At 34.4% G+C, this 21,544-nt stretch overlaps 1 protein-coding gene across 4 annotated transcripts in view; it reads left to right on the top strand.

Annotated features, from left to right (window-relative positions):
• The window catches only part of LOC128990414 (tetraspanin-5-like), a 75,245-nt gene that overhangs the window by 40,509 nt on the left and 13,192 nt on the right, over nucleotides 1–21,544 (top strand). For all 4 annotated transcript variants that reach the window (XM_054412767.1, XM_054412766.1, XM_054412769.1 and 1 more), the window contains exon 2: nucleotides 19,802–19,922. In XM_054412767.1, the coding sequence (XP_054268742.1) occupies nucleotides 19,802–19,922 (121 nt within the window). The remainder of the gene's footprint in view (nucleotides 1–19,801; nucleotides 19,923–21,544) is intronic.

Genomic DNA, 21,544 nt, shown 5'->3' with positions numbered 1-21,544 from the left:
ACAGCCCCATTTAACTCAATGGTGTTAGAAATCGCTCCCGCTGTAAATGAGTCTGTTTATGCACGAAGAGCGATAGCGGTAGCGGTTGGTTAAAGGAGAATGGAAGGGGGACACAGTCTTGCCAACTCAAACTCTGCCAAATAATTAACATAACTATTTGTCCTAAGTGCACGTGCGCGTGGGTCAAGTTGGCAGCCCTGGCTTCAGCCCAAGCAACCGCTGCGATTCCTAACTACACAGCGGGCGAATTGGAAATCGCAGCGGGAGGTCAACCGCTATCGCTATCGCTCTTGGTGCATAAACAGCCCCATTTAACTCAATGGTGTTAGAAATCGCTCCCGCTGTCGCTACCGCTACCGCACTTGGTGCATAAACGGGGCCTAAGGCGAGCCCTATAACCTCTCATCTTTTGATGGGTTGGGTAACTAGTTGGTTCTCCCAAACAATTGATTCCTCTGAAGGCATAATGCCAATTGATTACTTGTTAGTACATTACTTCTCGCAAACAAATGTTCGACCTAAGGTCCTACAGTATAGGGGAGAGGGTGTGAAAACGTTTAACAATACTAACGTTAAACGTTACTTTAACTTTAGCATTGTTGACAACTTTCGTGACAAGCGTGGCATTGTCGCGGTTGTCGTGATTATTTATGCAACAACATTCAATGGACTATGAGCGATCTAAATTTAACCACAGCCCCAAAGAAATCGCCTGATGGCAATCTAATGGCCTCGGGGTCTCAACGATCGATGAAAGAAGTCATTTGTTCTTTGATTTTAGTGTTAATTGCCTGATTGATTTGTCCACTACGTAAAGTATTTTTATTCAACAACGTATTTTTGTGCAACGTGTAGTAAAACATTCGCCAAGGTTTGCTATGGATAAAACTTGTTCAGCATTACTAGTTTTTATTTTATTTTTATTTAATAACATAAACGTGGTTTTAGCAGCATAATATGACCTGTATCTAAATTAATACCATGGATGGTTTCATTAATAACATGTTTTAATGAGATTTTAAAATATTCAAAACGAATTTTAAGTTACAAAATAAAAACCTTAGTACAGTAGTTTAAACGCATCTTTAGAACCAGATATGAAAAAATGTCACTAAGCACTAGAACTAGAATTAAAGAATTATTAGACTTGTTATCCTATGGTGAAATTTGACGCATTACGGTGCGTTTCGTGCCTGGAAAAAGTATTTCTTTGGTCATAATTCCAGAAGATAGTGAGTATTCCACAAAGATATCAATGTTGTAAATAGTTTATTTGTTAGTAAAACAGCCAACATATATTGAGATTATAATAAAACACTCCAGCGATACAGGACAGCAGTAGTTTGAAACTTATAAGTTGATCCATAAACATAATAAATCTTTTAGTGACCAAGCCAAATCCAAGGTACAGCATTAGCCACAAAATTACTTTTTGGAAACCTACGCTAAAGGTAGATGTTCGAAAAAGTTAAGTTTTCAAAGACATTACTCTCGTCCGTTAAACTTAAACATGGCGTGAACAATAAAAGGTTCTCCTTCATTTAAGGAAACCCATCAGTTATTCTGAAAGTAATAAGAGCAAATGCTAGACTTTTTACGATGATTAACTACGTGATGTCTGCTCAAATGGTAACTTCAGCTTTGTCATGTTTCTTAAAGAAGTGTTCTATTTAAGTGGTCTACTCTTTGAAAAAAGAAGTAAACATTTACTTACACCGAAAAACAAATGCATGTCTCAGTGTAGATAAACTAAATTATCGTATGGTTTTGGTGAAGTGAGTTTTCCAATACAGTATGAATAACATTCTGCTGCTGAGAGATCGATCCTTTGTCATTTCAAAACTGAAGTTTTAAGGTGCATTGTCCCTGAAGCGACTCTTGCGATAGTAGCTGAGCGACAGTAGCTCAGCGATAGTAGCTCAGCGATAGTAGCTAACCATGTCATTGTCCCAGAAGCGATTGTTCTAGAGCGATTCTGTTCATTAGTTTGCTGACTTTCGAGTGAATTGGTGCTACTGTATAAGTGTCATGACACCAGCTAATTTTAAAACGTTTTTATTAGCTCACTTTCTTGTCCGGTAAAAACTTTGCAATCAATAACTAACTTCCCGACGAGCTAGAGAATTGAAACTTTAAAAATAGCTCACAAATGGATGACAATACAATATTATATCATTTAATTTTCATATTTCCCTTGGGCTAAGCCCCATGGGCTTCCAATTTTTTCATGTTTAAATTTTGGAAGAATGTAGGCCTAAATATATTAATTGAAGTCCTCTGTAAATACTAAAATTTGACAGTTCGAAGTGCAGAGGTTAATAGGTACAGGTTCTGCTCCCGAGAGATTCTAAAAAATATAAAATAAGCAGCTCAAAGGAAGATAAAACATATGATTACAGATAATAAGTGTTTGGTTATGTATTAAAAGGCCATGTAAAATAGATTTAACATATTTACACATTAAAGACTAAAAAGTATAAAATAATTATAAATAAAAATAATTTATAAATATGTGGAGAGAATAAATACTTGTAAGATTTAAAACGAAAAACGTGGGGCGCATGCAATGGATAATAATAGTTCAATAGGTGAAGATAATTGTAAAATTAGTATGCGCCCCACGTTTTTCTTTAAATCATCAAGTATTTATTCAATACATATTCTGTACTTAATAGTGCGTTTAAAAACGTTGCATTTTGAAAAAGTTTTTTTTTATATTTATAATTTATAATAGTAGTGATTTAATATTATGTACATATCTCATATCTTCTTCAGGGGTAAAAAGCAGTTTTGTATTCTTTGAAGACATTACGCCCAAAACCCGTCCACACCTACAAATCGCTCAGTGACTGCGACTCTGACTCCCCTCAGAGCAGACCCGCTACAGTCGCTGTGTTCAGCCGCTAGCCGCTCCAGTCGCAGTCGCGTCAAGGACAATGGTAACATTTGAAACAACGCTAACCAGTGCTCAACTACTATCGCTGAGCTACTATCGCTCGGCTACTATCGCAAGAGTCGCTTCAGGGACAATGCACCTTTATTTCGACAATGAATACCCCATTGTTTCAACTGTTCTGTTCAGACGTCGGGTGTATTGATTTTTAACTCATTCAAGGTTTGATCCGTTATTTAATTTTTACATTGAAGATCATTTACTGGAATGGTGCATCAAGTGCAATAATTTTAAACTGATTCATATAGAACTATCAAGTACAGTAATTACACCACAAAATGGGTGGGTTTGGGAATTATAGATAGGCTAAGTTAGGTGAAAATCTAAAATTTTATAGCTGCTACATCTAAGTTTTTAACTGCATGCCTATAAATGTAAATGCAAGGAAGTATGTTTTCCAAAATCAAACAAAAATGTTTCACTGGCTAATTGTTATGTTGTTTTATTTTAACTTAGAGGAAGGAGTTCTGTGAGGGTTCACCTAAAAATTCGAACGAGCTTCAGTCTCAAACAATTTGGCTAGAATGTTACTAAATCGCTTTATTTCTTCATCCCCCACTATTTTAGCAGGTTCCCACCTCTGAGAGACTAACTCATCGTAGTATCCGATAACGATGTGAAGGAAAATCAACTCTCTCAAGAATGGACATTGATTATGAATAAAATTCATAGCCAATTGTATGAATCGCGTTCTTTGATTACGTTTCTGTGGGAAGGCAACCCATAGATCTACAGCGTAGATAATTAGTGACATTGACTACAAACCATGGTTTGAGCAGTCACATTTAAAAATGATGTTGTGTACTAGTTTTAACTTAATAATATAATCAGATCTCTAATTATCAATTATCAGTTATTTAAGAAGGGGACACCACTATGTGCGTATTTTAACCCAAATATGAGTGAAGGATGAGTGTAGTCTTGTTAGTGACTAAGGCCGACATGTTCCTTAGACACATCTGTTAATTAATAGCCCATACAGCTAATGGCAACTAAGGAACCTACAGTTTATAGTTGAATCCGAACCACATTTTTTCCTTGTAATAAACGGATTGGTATAATTATCAGGATAGTACAGTGGATAGTCGTAGTACTCACTAGTGCAGACGTTAATCCACACCAGGGAGCATCGCATCCACAGTGCATGCCTATAATGAATTGAAGACACTGTACTCGAGCTTGTTATAACGTTTTGCGCACTGTAGAGCGCAGTGAGCGGAGCGAGGATCGTTGCCTCGGTGTCAAGTCACTTTCCCCCACGGTGTAATTGACGTGGGAGTCACACGAGGGGAGGGGAGAGAGGGGGGGAGATACGCAGACATTAAATCAGTTACCTCGAGATTACCAGGGGAGATTACACGCGCTTTGGACGCATCATGCAATCCTGATACTCAATTACGTCACCGATCTGTATCTGATCTGATGATTCTTTGACGTTATTCAATTTGATATATGTACATTTGTGTGCTGAAATAGATATCCCAGCTATATTGACCCGCTGTAGCAATTTTTTCATTGAGTATGGTTTAATAAAACACTCACAGAGGGTGTTTATTTCAACATTCTGATTATCTTTGAGTTTTTCATGGTGATATGAAAGATGATTTACAGTAAGATGCCATTTCAGTTTGACTTGGTAAAAAACCCTGTAAATGTGACATATTTATTCTGACAAGCATAACATGTTACTTTAGAATGACCATTTAATTGCTTACGCAATTTTCTTTCCACTCAAATCGTAGAACCGAACTCCATTATTATAATTATTATTATTTGGTTATCAGTCATTGCAAATTTGTAAGTAATGCTGATTTTAATTTTCTTAGCTGACTGATACGGTCAAAAAATAAACTAGCCGTTACCCACGGGCTTCACCCCGTTTGACTTCATAAGTATTAATAAAACAATTGATTGGTTGTTAAGCTGAAATATACAAAACAGAATACAGTAATACAAACAAATAAGTACAGCTGAGGTATTTTTAACATTAGGTATATGAAAAGGTCCCTTTAGAAAGGAATTACGACCTTAAAGGGCAATTTATGAACTAATGGATAGTTTTGCGCATGGTTTCTCGTCATGACGAACATTTTAAGTTGCCTTGTAGTTTTCTCAAAAGTTCATGGGTAGTTTGGGATTTATATATGGATAGCATTCTAATACTTTAGTGACAATGGCGCTCGAGTATTTATCTGAATTGAAAATACATTAGTTTTATAAAACTAAATTAAGATCGTAAATACAAATCTTCACGCAAAAAAAAAAATTAAAGTTAGATAATTCGATGCAGAGCAGTGTATAACACTTAATAACATTAATCTAGGCCTTCCTCAATCTTCTGAAACTTTGCAAGAACTAGTTGAAGCAATAAGTTAATGTAAACTTTACACTGAACTAAGTTAAAACTTGATATTCTTCCCCCTTTCAGTTAATTTAGCTGGTAAATTCTCTTGCTCTCCGGCTAAGATTTTGTTTAATTCTACGTTTATTCAACTACTCTAGGGATATTTTCTTGAATTTTAAATGTCAACAATTATAGCCTCGTCTAGCATTATTACATGGAAACAATCCGAATAATTATTATATTACATGTATATATTAAGCTGAATCGTTACATTTGTACAGTTACCTAAAAAGGAGATTTTCCCCAAGCAAAGTGGTGTACGTATGAAAATAAGCTAGCAAGAATGGCTGTTAATACCATCACAGACAAGGGAAACAAACTTTTATTTCCTTAGTCAATGATACCATATACCAGCTGTTACCAACGCTGTTACTTGAATACTCGAAGTTTGAATGCCGAGTGTTGTTTATCTCACCTAAGTGTTGAGTGATTTTTAAAAATTATTAATGTTTTGGTAAAATAGTTTAAAAACAATGATAATTTCTAAAATTGTTGTATAGAATAATACATAAAATAGTTTAAAAAATAAGTTGATAAAAACACTACCGGAAAAGCCCTATGCACAATCCGTAAGTAAGAAATTCTGATTTGTTTTCATACAAATGGAAGAAAGTTAAGAGTCAAAATAAAAGTAGCGCAACTATTTATGGTAAATAAAGAAAAAAATTATGTGTAATTCGTGGATAAAAAGCATTTTGTGCAGCACCTACGAAGAAACTACGAAGAATTAGTAAACTTTTTTCTCATTCAGAAAAATGCTGTCTGTATTAATTTTTAGGTTCTTGCAAGTTTGAAGCTAGCATAGAAACAAGATCTTGTTAGACGACCACATATTATTGGTGTATCCAGTCTGTTTTATTCAATGTTAATTATATAGGCAAACAAAATTACCGACAAAATAAAAGGATTACCTTATCCAACCACAGTTGCTGGTATGACAACTAGTTTCGTTCCTGAGATCTTCGTAAGGTCATTGTATGCAACCACATCAATGTATTACATTGTGGTATGTCAAAATATTCATTAAAAAATACTGTCAAAATCACAATAGTAAAAACTACTTATGTTGATCATCATTGATCAAATGATTAAAATGGAATAATAAATGATAAAACTGGTTAAAACTGTAAAGACTGGCCAGCACTGTCTTATCACTGTCACTGACTAAATAAAACTGACTAAATCATGACGTGTCTTATTCTCTCCAGTGCCACCTGTATTTCAGTGTGTTTTATTCTTCTTACTTTATACTTCTTTGATTTGTAGCTTGTCAATATATGTATCAAATATAATATTTGACTAGAAAGAAGTCCAATAACTTAAAATGTTAAATGGGTCAAGTTTTTGGGTTTTTTTTGTCTTGTTGTTTTCTCGTGGTTGCATACAATGACCTGGCGAAGTTCTAAGGAACGAAACTAATTGTCGTATCAGCAACTGTGGTTGGATTACCTTTTATTTGATACAATACAATAATATATTCGAACTCCAACCAAGGGTCACAACGAATAACAAAATTACCGAAAAAATCTTTGATGATGATTTTTTACTGTATCAGACAATACAATATAGTTCAATTTGATCCTCAGATCCCTTAGAAGAGTTCAGGATAATCAATTCACAAGTACAAACTAGACCAACACCTCACTCTCAGCTAGGGCCTACTTCATTTGTTTGATGCCGGGTTATTTATTCCTCGCTTGATTTACGGCCTAACTTTGTATTAACCTCATCTACAACTAAGTTAAGCCCAGACGCGCCTTCCCAGCTAATTCAGCCAGTAAATTTACTTTGCCATCCGCAAAGTTTTGATTTAGCCTCAAATTATACAGCGTAATTTAGCAGCTAGTCAGTCCCGCTGGTCCCGATCTATTATTATCTTGATTGATGCAGGGTGAAACTTTCTGTTAGCTTGTGACGAGGTTTTTAGGTTAGTTAACAAGTTTGAGAGTAAATACCCCCTGCCGCAGCAAACCTGCAGACTAATCGAATTTCCGTTTGCCCGATTGCATTTTCGATTAAATCAATTTAAATACGATAACATTAGGTTAAACAAGTACCTAGGTTTGCTGCCACAGGGAGGATAAGTGAGTTTTTTTTTTTATCAAAATATGAATAGCTTAGTATAACATAAATAAACTTACCAAGTTTGATCAAAATATATCCATAAACAAGCAAGCTACGACAGTTAACTTATTCTCCATAAGAACAACATGGGAATTTTTAATTTACAATTTTCTACGTAACCAATAATCATACAGAAACACTACAATATACTAAATTAATTATTTATTATTATATATTATTATTATTATATTTCTTTAAGCTCTTTAAATTAGTCTAGAGAAAATTTGAGAAATTTTAAGTTTTGAGGGTCAAAAACGAGAAAAACTAATTATTCCCCCGTAAAACCTCGTTCAAGTTTATCCCGCCCTACACCTTCGAGCCAAATTTAATCAAAATTGGAAAAAAATTACTCATGTCATCGCGTTCACGGATATATATATATATTCATTATATATAATTTGAACGAATGGTGTTTTTGGGCTCTATGGGCATCAAAATGAAAAAGTATATCAGCCCCGGGTCTAGGTCTTACCATGTCCCCTGTAATAGCTACTTCCCTGTAGGGAAATTCGCTAAAATGGTTGGAGTAAAATGAACAATATACAATCGATAATTGGAGAAAAGTTGGAGACTGATAATCGTTAATCTCGTTTGATTGAAGAGATTAGTGACGTATTTTCCACTTCCAAAATTATTTTGGTGGACTCTGATCCATCAGGTTCACGCCCCGAAAACCATTGACCAAGGCCCCATTACTGTAGTCCCGCGCTCTAACCACTAAATTATAGTTGTGTGACATTTGAACATTACTACACAACAAAAGCAAAGTAGAGTAGCTACTAGCTTCAACACTATAATCTCATTAAATTACCTTAAACCAATCACAACCAAAGCCTTAAAGCCAACCTACTCCATTGAGTTAACTAGTCTTAAGTGGGTCTAGCATTTTACGGTGAGACAGTAGCTCTATATCCTCTACATTTACCTCTACCTACACCTCTATACAACACACACATACACATATGACATACATACATATACATTTTCTATTTCATTTTTTTACATATATATACATTTTTTTGTATACATTTTCTTCACCCTCCTAAAAGTTGGAGCTGTGATGTATCACCACACAGAGGGGAAGACATTTATTCGTTTTCTGTATTCTCCAAAGTGACAAGATCTTAAGAAATATTTTTTACAAGGGAAACTACACAAGTTAACTCAAAAATTAACTTCCTAAGGCTACTAGTTTTTATGACTTCCAGTGTTTAACAATGAAATGGCATTAAACATTAAAGAAAACACATGTAAGTAGCTTAAATTATACTCCATATCTTTTGATTTGCATTAAAATTCTCATTTTCCCTTTCGAATTAGGTTAGTAGAGTAATCATATTAATATTGTAGAAGCGTGGATAGTATAGCCGTTGAAACGTGCATCTTTGGTCGTTGAGGCTTTAGCTTATTCTCTCCTGTCACCGATGACTCAATCAACTACGCGATTACATTGCCAGTTGCCACCCGGTGGTACAGGTTAGGTTGGTTAGGTTAGGTTAGGTTGGGTCAGGTGGTACAAGCTTGGGTTAGTACTCTGCACAGGAAAGAACAAGAAAAGTAAAATGTCAGGAAAGTGTCTGGTGAATTATTTCTCTGTTCTGGTTCCAGCTGTAGGGATCAAGAAAAACAAAAGGAATACGTCTCTAAGGCGTGTAGAACTTTTTCGGATGAGTCCCTGAGGCGTGTTACACTTTCCTGTAATGGAAACTCTCCAACTAAAAGCTACAAGAGTCAAATAACACGATTATCAAACAATTGTAATCGTTCAAAATTGGAGATTAATATATTTTAGTAAAATAGAAATTAAAGGGTTAAAACGTACCTGAAGGAAATTATTTTCGAAAAACTGTCTCACCTCACATAAAACTCCCACGGTATCGAATCATTTAGTAGGTATGAGAATAAGTTGATTCTGAGAGGTGTACAGTAGGTGAGGCGTCGTGGTCGTAGTCGTGCTGCCCTGTATGACGTCACCCACTCTCTCCCGACCATCGACCTTGCAACAAACCACGGCCTTGCTCACTCGTCACTCTACGTTACCAAACTGGTAAAAGCTTACCGCATACCACCACACTTACCAGTTTGTTGCTAAACTGGTAACAGCTTAACACTCATACCTTGGACTTACACTACGTATACATTCCATTCTTATGTTGAATGTGTAGACAAGAAGAATACAGAACTTAGTCTACTTCAATTTTAGTTTAGACTTGATCGTTTCTAAAATCCTTCTCAATGTAAAGAGGATAATTTTCTAGCATTCCAGTTCTTGCTACAGTACCTATTTAATCTTGTTGCTACAACCCTACAACTCAAAGGTGAACCTGGTTTTCATTACAGTGAAACTGGCGTGGAACGTTTATACATACATAAAATACAATTAAACTGAAATATACCTTGGAAAACATCCAAGGTCGTAGCCAGGGCAAACTTTCGGGGGGGGGGGTCTGGTCAGTGGTGGTTATATCAAGGGGGTTTGGGGATGGAGCACCCCCCAAGAAAAAAGGGGGTCTGGGGTCCTCCCCCGGGCAAAGATTTTATATTTTCAAAGCCGTTTGGTGACTTTTTAAAGAAATTTTTAACGTCTAAAACTGTGACCAATCCTCCAAAAACTCCCATTTCACCTGTTGTTTGTCATAAGCAAGTAGACATATAAAAAATTAAACTATGACGATTGCGTTCATGAATTTCAAAACATAATTTAGATTACTGCCATATCCTCCTAAAAGGAGTTTGGTGACTTTCTAAATCCATATTTCAAGTCTAGAACTGTGTCCGAAAACCTCCCGTTTCCCCTTTTATTTATCATGAACAAGTAGACATTTTTAAAACTAAACTATGACGAAAACGTAAAACGTATTGCATTCATAAATTTCAAAACATTCTGTAGGCTACGGCAGTAATTTTTACCACTAAATTTAAGGATTTCTGGGGGGTTGACCCCCTAACCCCCCCCCCATGGCTACGGCCTTGAAAACATCGTTGCATAATCATACATCTAGAATTAAAAAAAAACAGTTACTTTCAAAGCCACAGTATTTGCAAAAATTGAAGTTTTGAGTTTAACTAGAAACAAAGTACACCAATATAAAAGATTTTGATTGTAATCCTGCCAAATTGGTCTTACTCTTTAAAAAATTATCAAAAAATAAATAAAGAAAAGAATTGAATCAAATATTAAGTGTTGTAAAAAAGATAAGCTTGAAACTACAAAGAGAAATATAGAATCGTTAGTTACAAAAGTCACAACACAATTCTATCTCATTTTAATCCTGCAATAAGAGAAGCTGGCTTTTAAGGGGTCAAATCCATAAATACCAGCTTACTCCACTGGGTGCCATGAACATTGCACACCAAACTGAACTAATGTTTTTAATCAACCTGAACAAGCTTGCGTTGATCGCAATATTATTTTTGACTTTGCGAAAGCTCTTGGAACGATTTATATTATTGCAAAAATTACATCTCGCTTTACATTTATTGCAATAAAAAAGTTATTTTAATGTATAGAAATGTAATCAATACTCATAAGAAACCTTTTTTGCAGATTTTGTTTTACTGCATTAGGCCTAACTCTTGTTCTGAATTTGTCTACAAAATTTAAACCTTTTTATAATAGAGTTTATTTACTTATTTGAGATGTCAATAGAACTACCAAAAGAAATCAAATATTTATGTCATATAGCTTGCAACAAAGTTCAACTACTCGTATATTTTATGAACGTTCTTATAGGAACATACATTCCTACAAAAACTATGAGATTGTGTTTGTAAAAAGATTTGTTTGTTCAATTTTACAACTCATATTTTTAAATGATTGAGGTTTCTGGCGTTGGTTTAGAAGGAAAATGAAGCTATATTTATTTCAAGTGCATAATTATTGGTAAAGCAAGTACAGAAACTTTAATGATAGCATGATCAAGATTTCACAACTGACATTCCTAGGTGTTAAATGTAAGTTTTGTCGATACAATGTGTTCGTAATAGTTAAAGTTCGTGCACTCAGTTATTTGCCAAACACAAAGGAGTTTTTTGTAGTTTCTTTATGCAAAATACATGTGAGAAATGTTCTTCCTCAGTCGTAATGCCGAGTAGAAGCCATGTCATTTGTAAGGCTAACATGGCTGAAACTGAGGTCCACAAACGATACGTGGGCAGAATGAAACATGTTCACGGGTAAAGAAAATATTAGTGTCGTAATACTAAGGACCTTGTTAAATCTTTAATAATTTATATTCACAAGGAGAAATAAATACGTCTTAGTTTGCTAGCCACTTCCAGTGAGAGCGTGCCTGTTTTATTCTTACTAGTAAGTCCAGCAAGAGGTGGCTGTGATAGAGGTCATAGTTAGTAATAGTAATAGCATTTAGCATTGGTCAATAATTGGTCATCATGAGATACAGGGTGGCTGAAAATTAACCTGCACCCCCTTTAACTTTTTAATTATTTGAGATATTTGAAATCTGTTTGTAGCAACTTGTTTGGATATGAGGGGGCACAATAGTTATGGTCAGCTTTGAAAATTTTGCCTTTAGGGGTTGGGGGTAGGGGGTAGCTCAACATTTTCAAATAGCGAGTATAGTCGAGTTTGGTATCATTTTACAGGTCTTGATGAAACATAGCAATTAACATAAAGGAAATAGAAATTAGACCACTTAAATCAAAATGGCAGTTCAAAATTACTTTTATTAACCATTAACTTAATCATTTTTAGCTGCCATTTTGTTATTAATGGTCCGATTTCTATTTTCTCTATAATAATTGTTATGTTTCGTCAATACCTGTAAAATTATACCAAACTCGACTATACTTGCTATTTGAAAATTCTGAGCTACCCCTACCCCTGCTACCCCGTAAGGGCAAAATTTTCAAAATTGACCATAATTATTGCAGCCCCTCATGCCTAAGGAGGTTGCCGAAAACAGATTTTAAATATCTTAAATGGTTGAAAAGTTAAGGGGGAGGGGGTGTAAGTTACTTTTAAGCCACCCTGTATAACAATAAGTGGATATACTACAATTAGGTTATATGTTTAAATTCTATATCAACTTAAAATACCAATATTGTTCATCCGATCTTGTCAAATATACTGGTTTTGTTTATCTTTTAGTTGTAATCTTTGGTTATACCTTTGACTAATTCCATCCCCATGTTAAAGTTGTCACCAGTTTTATAATCAAAATCGTGGTAGTTGATGTGAGCCACCGACAGATTGCGCTGATCTAAATCACTAATTTCTGTGAAATACACGGATTTTTTAACAAAGTCAAACTAATGACTTATTGTGAGTTATAGAAACTGTTAAGGACATCAACTTGATCAGTACCTAACAAAAAATAACGTAGAAAATATAATTTTACATCCTAGCGCATTCTGTAACTGGCTCACACAACTACATTCATTTTTAATAAAAAATGGGCTACAGCTGGTCCATATCGATGGGAAGTCTACGTCAAACTAATGGAATGACTTATTGTGAGTTATAGAAACTGTTATAGGGCACATCAACTTGGCCAGAAAAAAAGGTATAAAATAGAATTTTAGATCCTAGCACATTCTATGACCGGCTCACATAACTATGTTTTTTTTTATAATGGCGACAGCTGTTCCATAGATGGGAGGTCTACTCCAATCCAATAGTCAATGATTATACGTTACAGTTTTTACTTCTAAAGAAAAATTGCCCTACATTAACATTTCTTCTATGATCAATGGACTATATTATATTAGATTTGAAGTACATTTCAAAAATGTAATTTTATAACATACCGTATATTCAGAATAAAAAAACCTCGATCTTATTATTTCCCGAGATCACGTGATTGTGATTATAGACTAGGCCCGTTTTCAAAAAAAGGCAATGCAAGAAGCATTTCATGTAACAATTGGGGAAACAACGTTTTTAGGGTATTTCGACCCTGCTGAGTACGAATCTGCCTGTTGCCAACGCGAAATTTGAACCGGAAGTGCGGTATCCAAGATGGCGGCCAAAACTCTGTTTGCCCCATATCTCCCTTGTTAGTTGGCCTAAAATAATGGTTTAAACGTGTATATAGGGGGTATTCAGATGCCAAGCACATTAAAACACTCAAAATTAACTTAAATTAATTTTTGAGGGCATATCTTCCAAAATGGCGCCCAAGATGGTCGCTAAAAACTCTAATTTACGCATATCTCCCTTGTTTTTTGGCTTAAAATAATTATTTAGACGTCTGCATAGGGGTTTTCTCGGATGCCAAACACATTGCAACACCCAAAATTTACTTACATTAAGTTATGGGGGCATATATTCCAAGATGGCACCCGAGATGGCCGCCAAAAACTCTTATTTCCATATATATATATCCCTTGTTTGTTTGTTTAAATTAATTATTTAAACGTCTACAAAGGTATTTTCTCGCATGTTAAATCACATTGCAACACTAATTATTTACTTTCTTTGAGTTTAGATGTTTCTAAGATGGCAATAAAAACATTATTGTGCTTACGTGATCTCCGTGCGTATTATTGTATTTAGTGTTTAAAACCAGTCAGATATCTATTAGTGGCTGAATATTTGCTACTATTTTTGAAATACTAATTGAAATTTAGCAATGTCAAAGTAGAAGGCAAATTGTTTGATGTACTCTGGTGGCACCGTAGATAACGCGTAGTATAACAGAACCTGTAATTAAGTAATTGTAGAATTAATTGTGTATGATGTTGACGAATCTATCACTTATTTAAGGTGTCCAGTTATGTAAATATATTTTAATTGTAAAATATAACGATGCCATACGTATGTTTTGTATGTTTTACGGCAATAAATAATTTGATTTGATTTGATGTTATTTGAACGTTTAGTCCAACAGAACCTGTAAAAATTATTGTTTAGACCATACCTAAAATATTGTATTGATCTTGTGGTACCACCCATCAATGGAGGTTTGTTTACCATGGGTCTCAATGGATGAAATAGATTTTTTTTTGTTTTTTTATGGCAGCATTGTGTTGGCTGCACTGATCAACATTATTAGTAAACAATTATTATTCTTTTTAATATCTTATGTTGGCCAACCGTCTATAAAAGTTAGTTTATGAAGAGAAAGTAAACAATTGTATACATGTGTACAAAATAATTGTTAATAAGGTAACATCTTTTGTTTTCCAACCGTCTATAAAAGTTTGTTTGTGAAGAGAAAGTAAACATTTGTAAATTTCTAAGAAATAATTATTTGACGTAAGTACAATTTGTATTAAATCCTAAGTTCATTCAAAATTAGCAATAGGGAGTTTTTGAACCCTTCGTTAAATAATCACGGTAAACGCAATACGTTATTTTCACATTTAATAAACGAGAAAACATAACGAATAGCGTTTACCGTGATTATTTAACCAATGGTTCAAAAACTCCTTATTGATAAGTTAAAATAAACTAAGGATTACAAATTGTACTTACCTCAAATAATTATTTCGTAGAAATGCATACAGATGTTTACTTTCTCTTCACAAACAAACTTTCATAGACGGTTGGGAAACAAAAGATGTTACCTTATTAACAATTATTTTGTACACATACAATTGTTTACTTTCTCTTCATAAACTAACTTTTATAGACGGTTGGCCTACATAAGATATTAAAAAGAATAAGAATTGTTTGCTGATTAATGTTGATCAGTGCAGCCAACACAATGCTGCCATAAAAAAAAACTTTAAAAAATCTATTTCATCCATTGAGACCCATGGTAAACAAACCTCCATTGATGGGTGGTACCACAAGATCAATACAATATAACAGTACAGTATCATTGTTAATATTGTCACCAAATTGTTTATTAGGCTATTATTTATTAATGTGTTATAAAGAACCTTTGTTTAGTTTAATTTACATGCACCACCTCTTGCGGATTTTAGGTATGTTCTAAAAAATAATTTTTACAGGTTCTGTTGGACTAAACGTTCAAATAACATCAAATCAAATCAAATTATTTATTGCCGTAAAACATACAAAACATACGTATGGCATCGTCATATTTTACAATAAATATCTATTTACATAACTGGACACCTTAAATAAGTGATAAATTCGTCAACTTCATACACAATTAATTCTACAATTTCTTAATTACAGGTTCTGTTATACTACGCGTTATCTACGGTGCCACCAGAGTACATTAAACAATTTGCCTTCTACTTTGACATTGCTAAATTTCAATTAGTATTTCAAAAATAGTAGCAAATATTCAGCCACTAATAGATATCTGACTGGTTTTAAACACTAAATACAATAATACGCACGGAGATCACGTAAGCACAATACAGTTTTTATTGCCATCTTAGAAACATATGTCATCTAAACTCGAAGGAAGTAAATAATGAGTGTTGCAATGTGATTTAACATGCGAGAAAATACCTTTGTAGACGTTTAAATAATTAATTTAAACAAACAAACAAGGGATGTATATATACGGAAATAACAGTTTTTGGCGGAAATCTTGGGTGCCATCTTGGAATATATGCCCCCATAACTTAATGTAAGTAAATTTTGGGCGTTGCAATGTGTTTGGCATCCGAGAAAACCCCTATGCAGACGTCTAAATAATTATTTTAAGAGAAAAAACAAGGGAGATATGCGTAAATTTGAGTTTTTGGCGGCCATCTTGGACGCCATTTTGGAAGATATGCCCTCAAAACTTAATTTAAGTTAATTTTGAGTGTTTTAATGTGCTTGGCATCTGAATACCCCCTATATACACGTTTAAACCATTATTTTAGGCCAACTAACAAGGAAGATATGGGGCAAACAGAGTTTTGGTCGCCATCTTGGATACCGCACTTCCGGTTAAAATTTCGCGTTGGCAACAGGCAGATTCGTACTCAGCAGGGTCGAAATACCATAAAAACGTTGTTTCCCCAATTGTTACATGAAATGCTTCTTGCACTTTATAGAGAAGGATTTTTTAATTTTGGGCCTGGTCTATTAACTTTGACTGTTTCTGAGAAGACTACTTGAATATTGAAAGAAGCAATTTATTGAGCGAAGCTCACTTTCCCTCACTTTGTAACTTCTTTGTAAGAGCATCAGAATGTATTGGCTTGACCAATTGATATGAAATTTGGCCAACAGCTAAAGAATACTGAGCACAATGTTTTGGTAAAAAATATTTGCGAATTTCCTTCTGGATTTTATTTTACGGGTCACGCAATTTCGCTTGTTATTTTAATGTAAGTTGAAAGAAAAATTATATTGGGTTTATGACATATGGGTTTATTTCGTTTCATTTAAATAAGATAAACATATGTTAATTGTTTGTAACTGTTTTGTTTACATTTCAATGTTTACTTTCATCCTAGGTTAAAGTTGGAATGTAACAGTTTCAGTTTATCATTGGAAGTAACAGTTTTGCTATATTTGTTTTGAGCATGTCTCAAAGGCCCAACGTAATATTGGTCGTCGCACCAATAATGCAAATACAGTATAAAGTATTGTAAGAGAGTGGCGTTGTGAACAAGAAGAACCAGATGAAGCAGTGGCGGAAGAAGCTGATAATGATAGGCAGTTAGCTAATCAATTCCAACATGAATTAGATGCACTAAAATTTTACACTTGCACTAACTGTCATCGGCAACAACTAACAGCTTCAAACCAATCACCGATTTGTTCGCGTTGACGTTCAAATGCAACTAAATTCACGGCGTTAAATAATATGGATGTGTCAAGTGTCCCGAACGAATTAACTGACCTGACGATTGTAGAACAAATGTTGATTGCACGAGTATATCCTGCTATGCCCATTTACAAAGTACAAGCAAATGGTCAGGATGGCCAGTTTCACTACAAAGGTACAGTATGAACTATCAGATAAATTTGTCATTCTTTATAACTTAAATAATATCGGGCAAACAAACGGTGAATCTGTTGAAAGGGAACATATTGTAGGGTGTTAGCTGCTTTAGCCATTGACAATCTTTAAATAATGCTTCGCTCATTTATGCGTCTAAAGTGTAACGGCAGACCACCCTAGTTAAATTGATTCAATATTTTAACTACTGTATTTCCCTTCTCGGTAAATCCATGTTTATGTTGAATGTGTAGCCGATAAACATAACCTAAGCCCACTTCACTTCAATTCAGCTTAGAGGTAAACGTTTCTAAAATCCTTCTCTATTTAGAGAGGATAACATACATAATTATTCAGAAATTTGATTGAATCAATCTTTTCTCAATCTGAATACACACGTATTTCCACATGATCATAATACAATTTTACATGATTAACTTGACTGTTTCTGAGAAGAGTAATTTATTAAATGATTCAAGTTAGTTTAACTGCGTTATTTCCTTCTCCAGTTCTTAGTACTGCTGACGTTTACTAAGCCATTTTCCTCAGTCAGTTTTCCCTCAGTTCGCTTTTTGCTAATTTCTAATATAGTACACTTATGGATCCCTTCAGTGTTTGTATTCGTGAAGCAAGGTCGGTAAAAACCGATGAATCCAGTGTGACTAAACGTGTTTGTGTGTGTGTGTGTGTGTGTGTATACAAGAGCTGCGTGTGTGAATGTGATGCCCCTGGGACGCTACAGCCCTGTCCAATCCACTGTCACAAAGGTCTATTTTATTGTGACCCTGTTTGCCATCTCTCAGTAGTGCCATTGAAACAAAAGTTAAATCCTAAAGACAAACTATAAAAAATTCGTTTTTGTAATATTATTGGCTTGCGTCTTTGGTATGCTCATCCTCTTGTTAAGTATGGCATTTTTTTATGTATATATCAATGCCTAGTCATGTTGTGCAGTTGATGTTACTGAACATTCCTCTCTTGTTTTAGGTTAAATAATCGTAAAACCAATGAGTTGTTTACAAACGTTTCCTTATTTGGTAAAATAGTTTTAAAGATCTGGTTAAAAATTAGGAATATATGAATGGCAACATCAGAACACACTCACCATTTATGTGTGGTTATAGTTACACACATGAATAATAGTCCCTGAGTCTGACAAATCTACAATAAGTATTTTTAATCTGCGGTATCTAAGAACGATTTCTGCTTGATTACCAGACAATTGTATTGGTCTTAACTTATAGATACCATTGTAAAATGTAAATTAAAAATTATTTGTTATTATTTTCCCTCTTTCACACTATTTCCCCAACTGGAATACATCAGTTGTATTACATTTATCAAATTTTTGCATAAAAAGTGATTTTTTAATATCCTTGTTAAAAAACTTTCAATTTACCTAATTGTTTAGTATCTGGAGACGCAGCCATGGTTCTGTATAGTTGATTTCCATTGTACCCCTATATCGAGATATCTTCAGTGTAATCTTTGCTCAATAGTAACAACGGTTTTCCCTTTGTACTGTATTCGGTAATTGCTAGTATACTGTGGATGGCTTGTTATAAACACATGTTAAGTCTTTTGTTAACTATTTCCTTGTTATTTTTTCAACCAACTTGTTTACTTGGCAGCCCATAAAGCCATTGTTAAAAATGTTGACTTTCAATTTAATTTGTTATGTAATTAGATTTTTGTTGGCATTTTTAACTGCAGTAAACAAGTGTTTAGGCCAAATATAAATTATTATTTGAAGGAAATCATGAAGCCGTTTTCGAGAACTTAGTGCAAGCATATATACAAGCAAAAATTGCTCATAGAAGAGTATAGGATTATTGTATATAAAATGTTTATTATTGTTATTTGTAAATTACGGTTGTATTTATTGCGCAATGATAGAAAATATCACAAATATAAAAAAATATTTAAAAAGAAGTCCAGTTACAGAAACATAATTCCAGGATATCTGTTTTTCAATAACAAAGAATTTTCCAAAGAACAAATAACTAGCGAGATGGGTAACAATCCTAGCCACTGAGGAAATGAGTTTGTTTCTGTTTTGTGTTTTGGAGACAGAACAAAACAGAGACTGGTTTTTACTTTATTGTTGTTGGTATGTTTTGTATATCCCTAAAATGTCTTTTCAATATGAATGTCCAGAAAAAATCCCTTTTCTAATATACTGAAGCGAGATATTCTAAAAATAAAAAAGTATATCATCGTCAATAGAAATGGGCCAATAATTTTATAGGTACAGTATGTTACAATATTGGATACAGTCAACCATTCATACTCGTTAAAGAAAAAATAAATATAAAACTTTCAGCTAACTAGACATTGTTTGTAAAAGGTGTGACTGTAAAATTTACTTTCAATAATAAAAAAAACTCTCTTTATCCTTTGTTATGTTTATGTAAATTTGTTATTGTAAATTTATTATGTTTACAAACCACAATTCGTAATGCCATTTGATTGTTAACATTGGTATTTCTTTCTTTACAGTTGGTAGGCCTGGGTATCCTGTCTATCGGAGTGTGGGCCTGGTCAGAGAAAGATACCTTCAACAACCTTAGCAGGCTAGCCAACATTGCACTTGATCCTGCATTCGTACTTATCATCACTGGTAGGTTAAACCATTGACTAAGGATAGAATTAGCAGCCAGTGGCGGTCCCGGGATTTTGTTTTAGAGGGGTGAACACCGGTGGGTCTGGGGGGTAATTAATATCGCTCAGAAAAAGGGGGGTCCGGGCCCTCCCCTAGAAAAAAATGTGAAATTTAAAGCCTAAAAACGTATTTTTATATGTATTTGAGCTCTATAATATGCTCAAGCTAATAAATTTTATGTTAGCTAATAAAATATAAAATATTTCGGGGGGGGGGGAATGTCCTCCCCTCGCCCTCCCCCCTGGGACCGCCACTGTTAGCGGGGTAGCGGATTTTTATCCCCCTGGAATTTTACCCCCTGGGCAAACGTGACGTCACAAACCAGGGGGTAAAATTCCGGCCACGAACTTTTGAGTTTCGCGACATCAGCTCGATGGATTAAACGCGGAATTAAACATATATTTTCACGGTTGTGAATTTAATCAGAACACATCAAATTATAAAAACCTAGAGTGTACGGCCCGGATTTTTACCCCCCGGAATTTTACCCCCGGAATTTTACCCCCTGGCTAGATATAAAAATTATTGAGAATGATTAATTATCTTTATTCTGTTTTAATTTAATAGTAAACATTTTATTATTAGTAGCCTATCTTAATTTATTTGTGACATTAACTAATCGAACATGTTTTTAATTTTAATTTTGAGATTCAAGTATTAGGATTCGATCTTTGAAGCCAACTTTTGGTTAATATGACGTATATACAATCAACTGAATGATAATTGTTTCGAATATTTCTTTAACGATTTATTATACAACCATGGTAAAACATTGTTTTTCGTGTTTATTTTAACAATAACAAAATATGCCTTATTGTTTCTTGAGGCACAAACCATGAGCTTGTACTGAGAAAGGTCATCAAAATACGTGTTGTGAAATGTAGTTGTAGGCATCCGGTATGCCTACAATGTATTCGACCAATTGTGTTGACTACTGCAAGGAATCTCATCAACAGTCCATGGTTTGTGCCTGAAGAAACAAGAAGGTTGTTGTACAACTGAAACTAAACACATTGTTTTTCATACTTATTAACATGGCCTATTACTTATTTACATACTTATTAACCAACAGTTTGCCTCAAAGGCAAATACCCAAACATCAAAATTAAACAGCGAATTCGTTTGACTTAGTTGAGATTACAAAATAAATAAATAAAGATAGGCCACTAAATAATGAAATGTTTACAATTAATTAAAAACAGAAATAAGAAATCCAATCATTCAATTTCTAAAATCGGCCAGGGGGTAAAATTCCGGGGGGTAAAAATCCGGGGGTAAAATTCCGGGGGTAAAATTCCGGGGGGTAAAAATCCGGCCCGTACTTTTCAGTTGTCTAAACACTAGTTATATGGACAGGGGGTAAAATTCCAGTTTTTATCGCTAATTGAATTAATCACGCTCTGACTATTTTCATTAGACTTCGAAATCCGCGGGGGTAAAATTCCAGCCGCGAACAAACTTTTGGCCACTCAGATTACTACGTCATAGTGACGTCAGCTTTGCCCAGGGGGTAAAATTCCAGGGGGATAAAATTCCGGCGACCCCTGTTAGCAACTATACATTCCATAGCAATTAACCAT

The sequence above is a fragment of the Macrosteles quadrilineatus genome, unplaced genomic scaffold, assembly GCF_028750875.1.
Source record: "Macrosteles quadrilineatus isolate MER2022 unplaced genomic scaffold, UCM_ALF_1.0 Scaffold_3__2_contigs__length_128488019, whole genome shotgun sequence".
Taxonomy (NCBI): domain Eukaryota; kingdom Metazoa; phylum Arthropoda; class Insecta; order Hemiptera; family Cicadellidae; genus Macrosteles; species Macrosteles quadrilineatus.
This window is presented reverse-complemented; position numbering and strand designations above follow the sequence as displayed.